Source organism: Lissotriton helveticus, chromosome 2_1 (assembly GCF_964261635.1).
Source record: "Lissotriton helveticus chromosome 2_1, aLisHel1.1, whole genome shotgun sequence".
In the NCBI taxonomy this organism is placed as follows: Eukaryota; Metazoa; Chordata; class Amphibia; order Caudata; family Salamandridae; genus Lissotriton; species Lissotriton helveticus.
In genome coordinates this window covers 985518801-985536923 of record NC_136059.1, presented here as the reverse complement: position 1 = coordinate 985536923, position 18123 = coordinate 985518801, and the positions used below count along the sequence as shown (strand labels likewise).

At 44.7% G+C, this 18123-nt stretch overlaps 1 protein-coding gene across 1 annotated transcript in view; it reads right to left on the bottom strand.

The window, feature by feature from the left end:
* The window catches only part of PIP5K1B (phosphatidylinositol-4-phosphate 5-kinase type 1 beta), a 375649-nt gene that overhangs the window by 177567 nt on the left and 179959 nt on the right, over positions 1–18123 (bottom strand). Inside the window, exon 4 of the mRNA XM_078675735.1 lies at positions 8759–8889. Within this exon, the coding sequence (XP_078531861.1) occupies positions 8759–8889 (131 nt within the window). The remainder of the gene's footprint in view (positions 1–8758; positions 8890–18123) is intronic.

Sequence of the window (18123 nt, the reverse complement as noted above, 5' to 3'; positions counted from 1 at the left end):
TACACCTATGACTCCCAAACAAAATGGACTCTTTAAAAAATTATGGCAAAAATGCACTGGAGAGTATTGTTCCAGCTAAGGCAAAATAATGAAGCAATGGAAAAACGCACACCGTATTTATGTGTATAACATAACATCTCTTATGTGACTATTATCGTCTTTTATGTAAAAGTTCTTGAATACAGTAATCAATTTGGCACTATACTGAAAGTTATTCATGTTATCTGAATGATTAATAAGCAGTCGAATTCTAGAACTATTCTCTTCCAAATATTCATACTTTTACTCGTCTTCAACGATCATACATAACATATTCCTTTGGAAAAGCGTGTTGCCTCATCCCATACACTATAACTAGTGAGCAGTTCCCGAATGGTCAGATATCAGACAGTGCTTAATTTGGAGAAAAAAATAAGTGCCAGGGTTCTCGTCAGGAGGCCACTGCAGTTACCAAACACATTGCCCCTGCCATGCTGCCAATGATAGTACCAACACAACTACTAACCAGCCCACTCCTACTAGTGTGACAATTCGTACTTTTTCAGGCCCCCAAAGCTATAAGAATGCTTGGTTGGCAGGTAATAGTCCTTTTTAATGTATATTGAATTAATAATTATCTGTTGTTGTGGTCATCTCTAAATTAGTCAGACAGTGCCACCTTGTGGCAGACTGTCACAAGCACCGTGTTGACATAGAAGTGTGGGTGCCGAGCACCAGTAACCACCTGCTCAAATTAAGCACTGAAATCAGATTGAAAGACAGAAAGATGGTTAATTGAAATGGTTGTTTCTGCTGACTGTCAGGCATAGAGCCGCAAAAGGGCCAACAAATTATAATGAGGTCACTGATTAACTAATACAAGTACATTTAGAAAACACAATAGCTGCCCACATCAAACGAAATCTGCATCGCTAAGCTCAGATGGGTCCTAATGACCTTGTTTGCCATCCTCTTCAGAGACAGGCATGTCCCAATGGCAGCAAGCAATGGCGTGGTACAACAGAAAGGAAGGAGAAACCGTGTCAACTGAAGGCCTGGGGCTTCCAATATCGGTTGCAAACATGTAAGCTATTTGTTCTCACTTTCCAAAGATCCTGCAGCTGCGGAGCCCCACTAGTGAGTCTCCAGCCCACTGTGGCGACTTGAATGCAATGCTCAAACAAGCACTGGTAAAGTCAATAGGTCTACATTGACGGAAACCCTTTTTATTTTGTCAAGGATTGCTTTTTTCATGGTTTAAGCAAACTTTTATTGTTAAAAAAGCAGCCGGAGCCTTCTCATAAAAATAACTAAAAAAACACCGGCTATAAGCAAAAATATATTTTGGTCCTAAAAAGCACATTTTGCCATGGTATCCCCTGGTGCTGCAGGAGCTACCTTCTGTGTGGATGTGCACCTTGTGAAACAGTAGAATGCCATTACTCACAGTGAAGTTAGCCAGTGATTGGAGTGGGCTGAAACAGTTGCCCCATGCTTCAGTGGGCAGAAGAAAATGTGAATGACACATTAACATAACAATGGATTAAGAGGGCTGACTGCAAGCCCCTATAAGTAAGTATATTAGACACATGATTTTAATAAGCTCAAAAGGCCTTGACTAATGCCAGACCTAAACATTCAGCAGGAGAAGTAATACTTCCATGTACATATCTCTGTGTTGATGAACGTGCACATGGAAGTCTGTGTTGCAGCTTTTGTCACAGCTATTAAAAGCGACAAGATCGAGAAAAATGCAATGCAACTTATGGCTGAGCAGACACATGACTGCTGTTTATTCATATAAATTGGCCTGTAAGATCAGCTCCCGGATAAATCCACAGTGGGGGCTGAATGAACATGACAAAGCACTGGAGGTGAAGAAATGACAGAGTTAATGGAAATGGCAGCTGGGTTACACACCGTACTGCAACGGTACAGTGATACGCAAGCTCCATGCTGCCGGAGTGTAGTAGTCAGCGGATCGGTGGTAGTGTGAAGTGCACAGGGCCGGACTGGCCGTACGGGCCATCGGGCGTTTCCCTGGGAGGCTGGAAGGGTGGGGGCCGGTTTTGCAGAGGTGCTGCAATATCAGCCCCCAGTAACAAAAGAAGCAGGCAAGCATTTCTATCCTCCAAAGACCAGGCATGACTTCCCCAGGTGCTGCCGTGAGAATATTGCCAGGGCTGCTATGGGTTACCAGTCCGGTCCTGGAAGTGCAAGGCACACCAGCAGTGCTGCTGGACAAGCCCTGGCCCAGAGGGCTAGATCCATTGCCTCTTCTTACATCAATGCTCACGACCCCTCTCAAAGTGCTCCCCAGATAATAATGTTTTTTTTTCCCTTTTTACTGAGCCACTCGCCAATCAGGCTCCTTCAACGTATCATACTGTAACTATATAATTATTTCTTATTTTTAATTTCCTAGTTTTGTAAAGCCCTGACCCGTGACGGTGAGGTGACTTTGCAGTAACCTTTTAGTGTGATCAGATCCTCAGTTATAGCTTCCCTTCTATCCACACTACCAGAACAGTGTGCAGATTTCTGTACTCCGTACACTTTGCCCTGCCGAAGAGTTATCAACATACTAAAGAACAGCAACTTTCAGACCTGTTTTTAGGTCATTTGGTGCCACTACTTGCCGGTGATCTAAATTTGCTTCCTTTACTTGCCTTATGGAACCACCAGCCCCAATTACAGATCTAGCATTATGTAAAGTGCGCACGGTCCCTGTCTGCACCGTGGCATGCCTTTATATAGGTGCTCTGGGGCCTATTACAGATTACCTTCACCTAGGTGTGCTGAACTATGTTTCAAATGACACGATGCCCCCAGGACAGAAGTGAAATCGCACAGCCCTGGAGGTAGTATATTAGTGAAAGGTGTAGCAGCTGTTGAAGGTAGCTGCTTTCTTCCCCTGTCTTTCACGATGTGTCACCCAGCTTTCTTTGGACTGAGATCCCCTTGCAAGAGGGTGCAATGAGTTTTGGGGGTCCATGGGACCCTTTCCCTCGCTTACAAGAATTACCTCGGGGGGGTAGGGGGGGGATACCGACTGTACGCCACCTTTTGCTGTGCAAAGTTAGTACGACTCCTGATGACCTCTTTGTCTCTGCACCTGGGTCCATAGTACAGAAAAGTGTTCCCCTCATTTACACGAGCCCATGCCTCCCTGCGAATAAGGGAGCTATCCCTTAGGTTTCCGCTGGTGCTATATGTACGCTGGCACAATCTGGAAGTAACCACATAAGTATCTGTGGCCCCTTCTTTAAAACTGAAGTGCTCTAGGGTTGCAGAAAGCAGGTCCCATGGGAATTTTGTTTATTACATTCCCACTAATCGAAAAGCATGGCTGTGAGAAATTGGTTTGCTGGTTGAGGAGGGTGTGAGCCCCTCTTAAGTAACAGCCACAATCCCTTTCAGAGTGAACCACTAAAGTCACTAAATTAACTTGTGCTTAACCCTCTAGTAGCTTCACACAAAAGCAGTCAGGCTCAACTTAGAGGCAATGTGGAAAGTATTTATGCTGCACACAAACAGAAATAAAGTGAAAACACAACACAAGAAAAATTCCAAACCAATTTAGAAAAATAGAATACATTATTTGACACTAAAACCACAAAAGTCCAATCAGTAAAATAGGAGTTATGAATTTTTAACGTTTAAAGTGAAAACTAGAGCCCACGAGATCAAAGCACCAACTGTGGAGATCTAGTAGGGTGAGACCGAGGCAAAGTAGAAAGTTATGGCTGACTGCGGTTTGGATACACAAAGTGGATTGGGCCTGGTCTACGCTTAGCTACAGACATAGAAAATATTTAGAGGAAAATGTCTGAGAAGGTACATTTCAGCAGAGCAAGACAGCTGGAAGTGTTAGAGGAGGTGGCATCGTCATCGGGGAGACACAGGACAAGGTTGCTGTAAAGATTCCTTCATTCGGACTATGCTTCTTTTTTGGAAGTTGAAAATCTCCATCGGAACTACGCTGTGGGCTGGCAGCCGTCAAGGGCTCCATGAGGCCGGATTCCCCTTGAGCAAGGAGCCGCTGAACAGGATTTGCTCCTGCGGAGAAGAACGTAGCAGGAGCTGCCGCAATGTCAGGCTGACCACCAATGCACTTTGGGCAGATCGATGAGCAGGTAGGTCCCTGTCTGCTCTCGGTTCTCAGAGCACTTTTCAGCTAAACTATTTCTAACTCAAAAGATTTGGGCTATCTGGGCACCTTTAACACCACTTCCAAGGGCAAAGAACTGTGCTGAGGCTCTGATCAGGAGGGCAGTCAATGTTCCCTTGGAGTGACTTTTGGGAGCAATGGGTTCAAGGAGAAGAGCAGAGCTCAAGAATCAGGGTAGACCTCGGGGCTCAGAACAGACTTCAGAAAGTAGAGCAGTCCTTCTTGGTGCTGCAAATCAGTCCCTCTGAAGTACACAGCAAGCCACAGGAGTATGCAGTCCTTTGATAGTCCTTCTGCAGGTACAGGGGTGAACTGAAGAGTGGTTAAGTGGGTCCCCTTTTTATCCCTGGTGCCTTCTATGAAGTGGGAGAAACTTCTGGAGTCTCCCCCACTACAGATGTGCCTGGAATTTCTTGCCTCAAGTCTGGCTAAAGGTACAAACGGCTAGTGTGAAGTTCTTTGTGTGTGAGCAGGATCCAGCCTATGGATGTGTGAGTGGGCTGTGGCCAGCTCTACCCCGCATGCTGCCAGTGATGGCCCATTCAGGTACACCTAGTGTGCTGCTGTCTGGGAGGAATATACAAAGGCCAACTGCCACTCACACATGGCTGTGTGTTCCAGGAACCGGCTGCCGACACCAAATGGTTGGGACAAGAAAATACTAACTTTATAAAAGTGGCATTTTCAGAACTATGACTTAAAATCCGACTTTACCATTACTGGGGTAAATTACAATTTTTCAGATACCAAAAATGACTTTACTACCTGCTCCCAATCACACAGTAGCACTAATTAAATGTAATAACCTAATGTTATCATATGGGAGCGGTAGTCTTCACAGCAGTGAAAAACTAATTTGGGAGTTTTTCACTAACAGGAACAGTCAAACTTGAAAGTACATGTCCAACTTTTTAATAACAATGCACCCTGCTATACGGGTTGTTTAGGGCCTACCTCAGGGGTGACTTAGATCATTAAGGAACAGGATCAAGACTGGTGAGCAAAAGATCGATGGATTAATCCCAGATCCTTGTGACTGGGTTTGAATGTTTGCATTCTTCAGCGTTCCGTCCATCAATTGTTTTTTTTGCATTAGATGCTGTGGCGCATGCTTTTGTTGCCCGGAGCAGCATGGGAGGTGTGCTGGAGATTCCTGGTTTGACCAAAGATAAGAGGGGGTTTGGGGGTGCTGGTGATTCCGGCGATGGCCGCAAGTAAGGGGAGGGCGCCCTTGCCCCTAAAACTCATGCAGCCAGGGCAGACCGCCCCTGCCTTGCTACACCACTGCTTAGATGTAATAAAAGGGGAGTTTTAGGCTTGCCAAGGGGGTTATTTTCCAAGTCGAATTTGAAGTTTAAAACTGCATACAGGCTGCAATGGCCGACCTGAGACAGGGTTTTAGGGACTACTTAAGTGGTTGGCACAATATGTGCAGCAGGCTCACTAGTAGCATTTGCATTTCCCAGCCCTGGGTATATTATATACCAGTTTACTAGAGACTTTGTAAATAAATTAAATCTACCAATCTGGTGTAAGCCATAGTTACGATGTTTTAGGGAGTGAGCACAAGCACTTTTGTACTGGTTAGCAGTGATATAGTGTACAGGGTGCAAAAATCAACAAAAAGAAATTTCAGAAAAATAGGAGGGAGAAGGCAAAAGGTTTAGGGGCCCTGCGGAGATGGTCAGGTCCAGCTGTGGCCTAAAAAAAACATCAAGGGCTTATCATGGTCCTATGAATTGTCCTTCCGAGCACTCAAAGTCAATATTACAGTAGTAGATCCAAAAATTGCAGGGTGTGCCTTCGAAACTGGTGTTGAGGAGATAGCTTGACATATTGGATTATGTCTATACTTTATTTTGGGATGGTTATACTTGGTTTTTGTTTCAGATATCGTAATTAGGAGAGAATAATTAGATTCGTTGTTGCAATGTGGATAAACATTGTGAGTACTTAACCGATAAGGTTAGTGTACTAATTTTCTTTGATACTTATGGCTTTTAGTGGTGCAACCTTCTTTCTGCACAACTTGGGTGCTGGTTATGAGTATCTGGCTCTTTTCCTTCTATGCTACTACAAACACATGGGTTGTTTGGTGATTTTGTATCTATCTTATTCTACTTTTCTGATCTTAAATTGGATTTACAATAGGTGTATCTATTTATTTTGTATTTTGGTTTTGGGTTGCAGCCCTGAAGAAGTCTGATGCCTTGGACAGGCAAGACGAAACACGTGTTGGCTGTACATATGTTTGTGGAATTGAATACACTTTGGATACAGTACCAGCAGAACAACTGATAGAGGAGACCATTTTTGGATATACAACTAATATTGACTTTGAGTGCTCGGAAGGACAATTCATTTTGCTTTTGATACTCCACTTGTGGGGTGCAGTGGGGGTTATGGTAATCGACCCTGTATCTTCCTGGAAGCACCGTTTAAGGATACTGTGAATTGACTACATTACCCTGACTTGCATGAGCGCCTGTGTGTGATACTGGTTACCAATTTATATTATTCTTATCATGGTCCTGTTCTTTGCACTACTCCAACACATTTTTTGTTCCTGTGTTTAGTGCACACACTAATGGTGAAATGTTCAGAGTTAGTGTATGGAATGCAGGCAGCAGAGCTCCGAAACACATGCAGTAACACTTGAGATTTGTCAAAAAGTAATGTATGTACTGTAGATGGAAAAAGAAGCTTGCTTTGGCACAGCACAAAGATTGAGATAATAATACGACCCATAGTGTTTATAATTCCTGTGCCATCACTTTCCAACCCAGGCCTGGTGTAAATAGTTTCTGTGCCATCACTTTCCTGGGCCTGGTGTAAATACCTCCTGTGGTTTCACTTGACAACCCAAGGCTGGTGTAAATACTTCCTTTGCCCCCACTTTCCTACTCAGACCTGGTGTAAATACCTCCTATGCCATTACTTTCCGAACTGGGACCGGTAAATACTTCCTGTGACATCACTTTCCAACCCGGACCTGGTCTAAAAATCTCCTGTGGCATCATATACCATCCCGGGCTCCACCCAGGCCAGGTGTAAATATCTTGTGTGCCATTACTTTCCAAAGCAGGCCTGGTGTAAATAAGACTTTGGTATATAATTCTTCTGTCTTCACGTCCCCACCCAGGCCTGGTGTAAATTCTTCCTGTTTCATTACCTTCCAAGAGCTGGTGTAAACACTTTCTGTACCACCATATTCCAACCCCTCCTCTCCGAGTTTCATTCCAAGATTCACATCACAATTCAACTCTCGGCTATCCGATACCTCGCATACCCTTAAATTGCAATACCACTCTAGTGGGGCAACGTCCACCGGATGTCCGCAGTCCTAGTTATGGCAGGATCTGATAATGCTGTCAGTGACTTTACTCTGAAAGAAATAGATTCTGAGTGGCCTTTAGGAATGCTATACCTGCCACAAGCAAGAGCGCTACTGAAATTGGTGACAATTCCTACTGAGTGAAGCAGTGGGTGGGATACCAATGCATCCTATTCGGGAAACTTTTAAATCCTTGCCATGTGGGCATGGAGTCCCCCGCAATTCTTGACACCAAAACTTTACCTCAACAGAACACCCACGGACTGATGAATCGAGACAGTGTTAAACCTCAATTTCACGAGCCAAGGTGTTCCCGAGGTATAACATCCCCCAACACATCAAAGTATCAGAAATACAGTTCGTTGAAGGGCCCATTCAAACTTTGTGTGCTACATCAGTGAACTAAATGTCAGGGTTTCATTGAAAAATTCAAAATATGCAGTACAATAACTGGCATGAAGGCATTCAGCAAACGGAGCATTACAGAAAAGTGAGAAATCAAAAACATTCTAAGTACCAAGTGGGCAGCAAAAGCAATAAAGAAACAAACAGCATCCCTAATACAATGGGAAAATCTTTTGGTTACCCCCTAAAATCGAGAGTTTATGTGCACTATTTTCGTATTATATATAGCTAAATCATTGTGGTATGACATTGCCACATTACCACAGTTTGATTAAACGTCATATTGCCTTAGCACCTAAGCCCTACCCCACTACATGAATATTCATTCTGACCACTCTGTGCCTGTTCCGCCATCTCCAGATGGCGGAACAAAGTAGATTCATATACAAAAGCAAACTATTTTGAATTAACAGGGTACAGTGAGCTAACAAAGAATCTTGACACAAGATGCAATTTAGACACCAAGCTAGGAAGATTGCTACAGGAACAGCAAGAACAATGCCAGAGGAAATAAACAAAAAAAATTACTTTGCTTTACTGTGTGCAGCAGAAATAACAAACAGTGAAATGTGCAGGGGAAGACCGAAAGACCTCCTTTTATGGAAACATGGCTGCTAGGCCTAAATTGAGGCCTTGTTCAGCAGTGTCTGGTAAATACACCTCTACGTGTCATAGAAAATGTGTTTACAAAATAATAGCACAATATCAATGTGTAAACGAGTGTAAAACTACATTCTGCATGTTGTTAATGATGCACAAAAATATACATTCATAACAACCCCTAACACCATATAGCACATACAAGGAAAATCCCCCTAAAACAAATTCTCATAACAGATCACATCACTCTTGACAGAAACTGGACTTACCTGGGTAAAAAGACACTTTCCACAACATAGAAATCTTGCATAAGGACGTCTCTGTCTGGCTTGGAGGTGATGTTTCCCACTGTGTATCCTATACCCAGCTGAATGGTCCCTCTAATGGCCGAGGATGCTGTCTGAAAGGAGGGAAGAGAGGATTACTTCCAGGGCAGGCCTCCACACAGGCAGTGCTTGTTCTCACTACAAGGCAGCTTTATGCAGAGCAATTTTCTTTAGTGGCTTCAGCCAGCTCCACGTTTCAGATGTTAAGTTGATTAGACCGGACAAGCTCTGCTTTGCGTGGTTTAGTGCAGACACACAGACCATCTAAAATTAAAGTGCGCGTAGGAATGAGCTTCGAAGCTCAAGGGCAGCGATAATCAAGACTCGGGGGCATATTCACAAAGGTATTTTGGAGTATGTAAGCACTCACGTAAGACTCTTTTACGTAGATTTACTGCATTTGTGAATTGACCCCCAAGCATGTAAAATGGGAATATTCATATACAGTTTGCACAAAAAGGATGGGAAATGTTCTCTTTGCACTTTTACCCCCACCCCGCTCTTATATGCAGGGGCAGCGGCGCAAAAGAGTGAAAGAGTACCCAACCCTTGTAGTACTACTTCCTTAGTGAATGGGTGGGTCCCTCTGTGCTTCAGGCAGGGGGAGCAGAGGCTTAGCTACGAGGGCTGTTATGTTATCTTAAATGTTATTTGTGACGTGCATGTGCACACCAGCGGGGTTCTTGGCGCTAAGAGTGGCTGGCTGCAGAACACGAAGTGAAGAAGAGAACAAGGAAATGGTTTAAAAAGTCACTTCTTAAGATATGTGTGACAGTCAGTGCAGTGGTACTAGTAGGTACAGGGTCTAGTCAGGGGTATAGCACACAAGGTTCTCATTTAGTAACTGTGGAGCTTTTCCAAATAGTGGTGTCGCTGTGACACTAATGGCGCCCGACTAAAAAGACTCCTTTCCTCTCGGTTTATTTTCATATTCCTGCATTATTTTCCATTCCATGTATCACAGTGACATATGGTTAGGGACAAATATTGCTTGTACTTTTATATTCCAGATAGAGGGGTTTTACGTGTACCTTTTACATAACTCTTACTTAAGCACTCACTATTGACATCCTTAAGAGGGAGCCCTTCAACCTTCTAGGATCGATAAACAAGGGAGCCATTAAGTTGGGTAGCAGGAATGTGTTTCTGCTATTAAAGCTCTTCTGACCTGCCACATGGACAGAGGCGTCCCGTGGATCGTACCACACTACACTTCCATAGAAACATTTAACAAACTATCACAAATGTTACTTATGCCAGAACATATGATGTGCATTTCTAAAGCACACGTTCACCCTGCCTGATCTGGAACTGAATAATACGTTTACTTTTACCCAACTCAGCGGTATTCATTTTATCGACCTCACAAGGATGAAAGGCAGAGTGGACCAACCAGACTCAGAACCTGTGGCCATGGGGTGCAAGCAGAACCCTTTTAATAGCTGCACTAGTCGACAGACCACCAGCCCCGGTCTCTGCGCATGTATAGTTTTTGTGACTGTGTTAACATTTTTGTTATTTTACTGCGCCACATTCAACGCAGGGACAATTTAAGGATTTTGAGGGCCCTGGGCCAAATGTATTTTGGGGGCCAGTATTCGGAACAGCTTTGATTTGATGATACAGTTTCAGCTCTTTCATGCACTCTTTGGTCAAATTCTAAATGTGTGTACATCTGATATTCAGAGATAGTGATGTATATTTTCAATATTGTAATACAGCAGAAGCTCACTTATGTTACTGCAAATCTCTGTCACACCCTCCCATCTCTCATATGTGAGGTCGTGTATTGATCTAAAAGAAACTTTTATATGGATGCTGCATGAAACAAACACATTTTGTCTGCAAAATGTCTGTAATAGACCCTCAGACAATAAAAATAAATGCAATGAGCAGCATTCTGTTGAAAAATTATTCAAGGTAATCAGGTCAAGACTCTGCAGAACATAGCTGACTCTATGAGGGGGAAGGGGTCCTGAAAGGCTGGGGGCCCTGGGCCAGAGCCCACTTTGCCCATGCCTTAAAACGCCTCTGCCCAGGCGCAGCAGCACACTGACTGACTGGTTAGTCAAGACATATTCATAAACTGCTCCTACTGTATGGTTTGACTTCAGTCAACAAAAACCAACAAGGAGCTAAAAAGAAAATAATTATACAGAACAAAAAAAAGAAAACCACTTCAAAAGCGAGACATGCGCAACCAAAAGAAAGCCCAAACACCGAGACCACGGCAGCTGACACCCGGGCAGTCTTTACTCGTGAGGGCAGTGGAGTAATTAAAGCCCCTGCAGGAAGGGGGGGGGGGGGGTTGCCCGCACAGTACCCCGGCCCAAGAGTTCCTGGGTGAGTCCGAAGTGGGGACCCTCCATGTGCTTTGCAGGGGGACCCCTCAAGTTTCGTTTGTCCACTGCGTGCAGGGCCGGCCTTAGGCATGTGCAAGCTGTGCACCTGCACAGGGCCACGAAACCCCAGGGGCCCCCACGCCAATATATATCCTTAATATAATAATCCTCTGAGGATGGATACATATTTTCCTGGCGACCCCTGACAGGGATTTGGCGGCCTCCGGCTCTGTTCCACTTCCAAACACCCTGACCCCCCCTCCTCTTTACTGGCCTCCGCGCTCCGTCCCGCCCGGACCCACTCTTCCGGGGCCCCCTACCTACACTCCCTGCCCAGGGCCACCATGAGCCTAGAGCCGCCCCTGCTGTGTGAGGGGGTGTACTCGTTCGCACTCCTCAAGGCGCCAAACCAGGTCGGCATTGCGCGTTTGTTTTTTAACACAGGATATTAAAAGAGATGTACATACAAAGCCCCTGAATCTGGCTTTATTTTGACATTCACTTATCGTGAGCGAGACCTGGTAGTGACCAGACTGCACGGTAAGTCTTCAGGCCAACTCACCTACCTTCCCTAAGATCCCTGCTGGTTTAGAGCCGCCTCGTTGCAAGCGCTCTTCCCCCCACCAAGGCATTCATTCCCTCAGAAGAGAAAATATGTAAATACCTTATTAGCAAGTCAAAAAATAAAATTCTGCTGAAGCGGACTGTGCGTGAGACCTTCGGGACTGCAGCACCTTGCACCCACAAACACGGCAACTACTGCCGACGGTTCCCGGGCGCTTTTAGGCACGTCGTGTTCACAGTAAGCACCGCTGGGCAAGGGGCACGAGGCGAACTCCTAAACTGAAATCATTATGATTAACAAAACTGAATATGCAGACAAATGCATGGATTTGTCTAATGGAGATGCTAGACTTTTTAGGTCGATCCCAGATGTCTGCTTGCAGAATGGCTACTGGGGGCTTACAAAGAACATACATGGCTTACAGTATTTGGCTTTTTTTTGGTCATTCTCATTTACTTGCTTCTTCCTCAATGACTTTGCTTTTCCCACTGTGTACATCTTGTGTTTGTTCCTATCCTGGAGCTAACTTCTTTACCATCCCTCTGATTGGTTGGTTTCTGCCAATCCACTGCTAAATATTACGGAATTTTTTTCTTTTTGGTTAAGCACTCCATGAGAGTGCATGTGTTTTGCAGCTCTCTCATGCTCTCCCCTGTGAGTTTCCCTAAAATATCCCCCACCCCTGGATCTCGGTTTCTCTCTTGTGGGCTTCTGCCTAGGTCCCACCCTTTGTGTTGGTCTCACCCTCATGCGCTTCTCCCTACTCCGAGTTGCTGCCACTTTTCTGTGATTCTTGCTCTCTTGTGTGTTTCTCCCCTCTAACCCTGTGGTTTGTGTTCTTCGCTCCCTCACCTCACTTTGTGTTCTTCAGTCCCCTGTCTTCATGCTCTGCTGATCTCTTTCTCCTTCTGCCCTCATGTTGCTTTCTCCCTCGTTTGAGGAGTTTCCCCTCCTTGCTCCCACCCGCTTATCTCAATTGCTGTTCCGTTACCCACACCCGCAGGCCTTTTTATTTAAAATTGCACTTTCATGTTAAGATAATGTTTATTTTTTTTATTTAACAATTCAAGTGCCATCTTGTCATTTTGGATCAGTAAATAAAAAATGGAACCTGCATCATACTGTTGGCATAGGCATGCGTTCTGACTCATGCCCACGCATTTGTCATCACGCATGGGTGCTCCAGTGGAATACCGCATATGCCAGCAGCGTTCGCGCCATCATTCCTTTATTTATTTTTTACGATGCTGCATTGCGTCTGGAAATAGCCAAGCGTTGTAGAGCTTCACCAAAAGGCACTGGCAAAGCCATTAGTTCCCACGGAGAACACCTGTTGGATTGGCCTGTGCTTGTTAGAAAAGGGGCTAAATAGATCTACTTTCTGCACCAACCCTGGTAGTGCCATATCATGGTGGTGTATGTTATGTTAAGTCCATTTGTATCGCGCATTACCTTCATTTGTATGGTACCACAGCACTTTCAAACTCTGGTTACCTTCTACAGTTGTAGGATTACCAAGGACCAGAATCAAGATGGTCTGTGGACATTGTGTTTGGTTGTATTTACTGTTGTTTCCACGTGAGTTACAGTCGATAGTGGCCAGCAGAGTTGGTGGGAATTTATGCATGGTTTAGGAATGGAATATATTGGCATGTACTTGGTTAGATTTGGCTATGGATCGTGCGGCATCATTTTTTAAATTTGGCTGCAGCTTGCCAGGGCAGTTGATGGTGTCCCAGTCTTCCCCTGCCTGGTGCTGCCCTTGAAGATCGTTGTGAAGGTCAAAGATGCCAACCATCCATCATGCCTGAAGCGAAAGCAAGCAATTCAGCTGCATGATCAATGGATCTGGGTGAAATTGAAAAGTATTCCTTAAACTCAGGTTCTGACACTAAATCCACACTACTTCTTATATATGAGATGTGAGAACTGTCTGCCACTAAAATCAAAAATCAACTTTATAGGAGATAATTTGGCTGATTCATAAAATCATTTATAGGTCTGGGATGTGCAACAGGAGTACTCTTTTACGAACTCTTCCATGTGTTTGTGAATTGGCCTGAAACCTCGAATTGTCTATTGGGAACAATGCAATGACAGCGCAGCCTTTTCTATTTGTATTCAGCGGCGTCGCGCCCCCCGCCCCCCACACCCACCGCCATCAGCTGCAGCTGAAAAACTTGGAAAACCCCCCAATAATAAAGCAGATTTATTATAGGTCTATTTTCCTCCATATCGTCAAGTCTAGGGAGTGGACCATGGAGATGACAGGCAATAGTGGGAGTGGTAGGTGCACTGCTATTAGTGCGCATGTAGGTTTTGCCAGCTGTCTCAGGACTGCCATGCGCACTGAAGCCATCTCCACCCAAGCTGTGTTGCCGGGTTTGAGACAGCAGTCACAGGGTCCCAGTTTCTCTGGTAGCGCAAATCCAGGCTGCTCATGCAAATCCTGACGCTGCTCTCATGCATGAGAGTGACGTTAGGATTGGTCGTATGACAGTCTGGGAGCCTGGGCCTGCAGTGGAGCCAGAAGAGTGGCAATGTGGTGGGCATTCAGGTAAGTTTTTTTTTGTTGTTGCTTTTTTTGTTTTGTGTCCCCTTCCTCACCACTTTGCCCCGACACCAGCCGCGACTGTGTGTACTAATTTTACTAATATATAGCATTAGTCCTCTACTGATGCTATACCAATGCCGATTACTAGAAAGGGGAACTGCGCTACGGCCATTCCTCAATAAACACTCTTATGAAATGCTGCATACACTCAAGTTGCTTTGGCTTAAAGGATTTAGCAAAAGCTAGGACTTGTCATGGGTCTTTGGTTTTGGATAAATAATGCCCATCGCATTATCGGAGTAGTTTTTACACTACTTTTCCATAGAAAGTATGTCATAGCGAGGGAGCAAATGCCTAACGGGAACGCAAAGTTCCCATTAGCCAAAGGGAAAACAATCCACTGGATTTAGACAGCAGAACACTGACTCTTTTCTAAGAAAGCTGAAGGAATGTTAATGCGCTCAGTGGAGGGCAGGTATGTTTTTGATGCCAAGGACGTCATATGATTTCAATTGGCTAAGGATGTCTGGACATGCTAAGGCTTTGTCCATTGTATTCCATGGCCCACTCACCATTATGTAACTTGCTCAAGTCTATGCATTTCTTAGGCTTCTGGGAGGGGATGTGGTCTAGTGACAAAGGTACCGATTGTGGAACCAGGTGGACCTGGGTTCTAATCCCGGTGAGAACACAAAAATATATGTGACTGTTGTCAAATTACTTTATCCGCCCGTGTCTTGAACCGTAGATATAGTCAATGTAAAAATCAACTATGTAGCGTCAGGCACTGTGCTATTTACACTACCTCAGCCTCATACACCATCCCGGTCCCTGTGATTCCATCTCAGCATCAGCATGGCCTTGGATACCATACTGTTCTACGTACAGCAACCCATGCTCAAGAAGCCCCAGCAAGTATTGGCAAAGCCAAGAGGCCTGGTTTTAATGTGTCAATGCATGAAAACACAGGCATTCACAAATGCTATTTATATGCATTTCATGCATGAATGCTGTTTATCACATTGTAGCCAGCCTGACTGGAATTGCAAAAGCGCTGGAAAAAGTACAAAAAAAGACTGTTTTTTGGTATAGAATACATAAAATAAATAAAGAATTGAATGCGACAACCAGCGAGAGAGATTGAGTGTACTTTTCAGATGCAAAGTAGTTCCACATGCACTTCCTGGAAAGGGCACTAATACACCAAACACCCAATGGAATGAGGAGAGAGATGACTATTCCTTAGGGTGGAGCAAAAGCCCACTTGATGTTTAGTTTAAAGAATTGGCAAGTTTAAATCTACAGACTGCTGCACTGACAAGTGAGGCCTCCCGTGTTCCCTTTACTGCTGCTTCTCGGATGAAAGTCTGTGCTATAAGCCCAAGCAAACAACATGATTTGTAGAGCTTTGCTAAAGAAGTTGCCATCGTCGGGGATGTTTTAGCGAATGAGAAGCTAGCTCGCTCACAAAGAACAGTAAGCAAAATAAGGTGTACAACACACATTCATGAGATATGCAGAACTCCAAGGGCAGAGCACATCCAGGGCCTAGCAACTCATGCCATCAAAATTGTACCACAACAGTTGCAGCTGACACAAGTGAATTGGAATTGCTTTCCTGCAACAACAATGTTGAATTGGCTATAGTCCTGATTAGCATATTTAACTAGCCTGTAAGTCCTTAGCATATGAACAAAAGTGTACCCTGGGCCAGTAAACTAAATGCCACCAGTGGACTGCAGCAATTTTGGGCCACCACTAAACTGACAATGCAAAACATTTCATGAAGCCTCCTTCATCAGCCTGGGTATGCAGCTTTAAAACTGCCAATTCGCCCCCACATATAACCCTTTTTACAGGATTAAACCTTCATTGGATAGGCCCTAAAAGACCATAGAGCACGGTGCATGGTATTAAGAAAACATAAGACATGTATATTTTATGTTATACATAACCTGGCAGTGGAAGACCTCTGAAGTCATTTCTCAGTGTGGGAAGGTTGCCTCTCCCATAGGAAAGCACAGGGTTACAGTATAACACCGTAGAATGCTTAACTTCAATTTGGGAGCAGCTAAAAAAAATGGTTCGAGGGCTCTTTTATCAGTAATTTAAAATTCCACTTCATGACAAGACCAGATTTTATATTATTATTTTGAAAATTACACTTTTAGAAAGTTGTTATTTTTCTGCTTGAGCCAATGATGCTTTTCTGCCAGTGTTCACTATCACTCTGGAAAGGACTGGCTCCTTGATTTAATGTGAAGTGGCTCCTAGAAGTGAGATAAATAGAGAGGGGTTAACCTTCCCCAGACAGATGGCCATCTGGGCTGTGCCCATGAACTTAATTAAATTCAGAGAATGTCTACTGTCAATGGCAGATGCAACTCACACCTGGGTCTGGCTCTATTTTGTCTTTTGTCTTCATAGCCAGCTTGTCTACAATACCAGTGGGAGGGAGAGCTACCCCAGATTTGGTTTGGAGTGACCATAAGGGAGGGGTTGTCCATTACCATAGCCACATCTCTGGGTGGGCACAGGGAACTCTGTGCAGGGAAGAAAAGTTCTGTTGTGTTGGGTTTAGGTAGAGAGAGGCACTGTGGGATAGTTCACAGTGAAACACACAGAACGTGCTGCAACAGTGGGAATGATAAACCCTGGGAACTTTTACCCCATTGGTTAGGGAGTGGCCAGGAGTTTCCCCCACCCACACACAGGCTGTCGCTGGCCATAAATGTTGCACCACTTGTACCCTCTACATAACATCTCTAAACTTGTGTTAGACAGAAGGACTGTGCTTGCTGTCGTGACATGCAAGGGGAACTCTAAGAGCTTGACCTGCTCCCACTTGTACCCAGGACTGAAAAGAGGACTTCAAGGGTTAGTTTGCTGACCTCCTGTTAAGCTTCTGGGAGACAAAAGCTACCAGAAGCCCACTTTTCAGAGAGTGTCCAGCTGAAGAGTTACAACTGGACTTGCCCTGGACCCTAGTGACATCTACTGGAGTTAGCTCTGACCCCGGAGTGGTGTCCCTAAGGCCCTGGGACATTTCATAAGTGTTAGAGCGTACTCCTCCTGCGTAACCCTAAAACCTGGGATATAGAACATTTTTAAAGGATTTTTGCCTGGAGAACCAACAGAAGACCAGGACCAATCCAACAAGTCAATCCAACTAAGGTATGTTGCCGCTGTACCAAAGATTCAGATTGCTCAGTGCTTTTCCACTGCAGCAAATCTAGTTCAGGGGAACTCTACAGTAAAGGCATTCAGCCTTGTGGAGTCCTGTTTGGCTACACCTTTCAGGCGTACTCCGCTGTAGGAATCCGAGCTCTAAAGAAGTGACTAAGTCTAAAGGTAGAACTCTTCACCAGAAATACCCTGCCAGTGAAGGAGTTCATTGGGCACAAGTTCTGAATTTCTACAGGTCAGAGCTTTCCCACCAAAAATGAACAGATTCACCTGCACATGTTCCCACGGCTATCCAGCTTGGTCACAATCTAATGCCTTGACCCGCAGAGGATATTCAACTTCCATTTCAAAGACTAAAGGACTGGTTACAAGTCTGTCGGACTGAGGACTCCCACACTTGTGATGGCGTGGCTGTGGCTGTCCAGCTACCAGTGGTACAACTGCCCTATTATGACTTTGGTGGTCAGACCGCCATTGCACTGCCACAACTTGCAGTGATGCGCATTTCCTGGCAGTCCCGCAGTGGTCTGAGGGCTGCAATATGCTTGGCGGTGCTCCGAGGCACCGGCAAGCATATTACAACTTTTCTCACAGCCAGCAGTTACATGGAAGTTCTTCCTCCATTTAACTGCTGGCGGTGAAAAAAGAAAGGCGGTCCTAC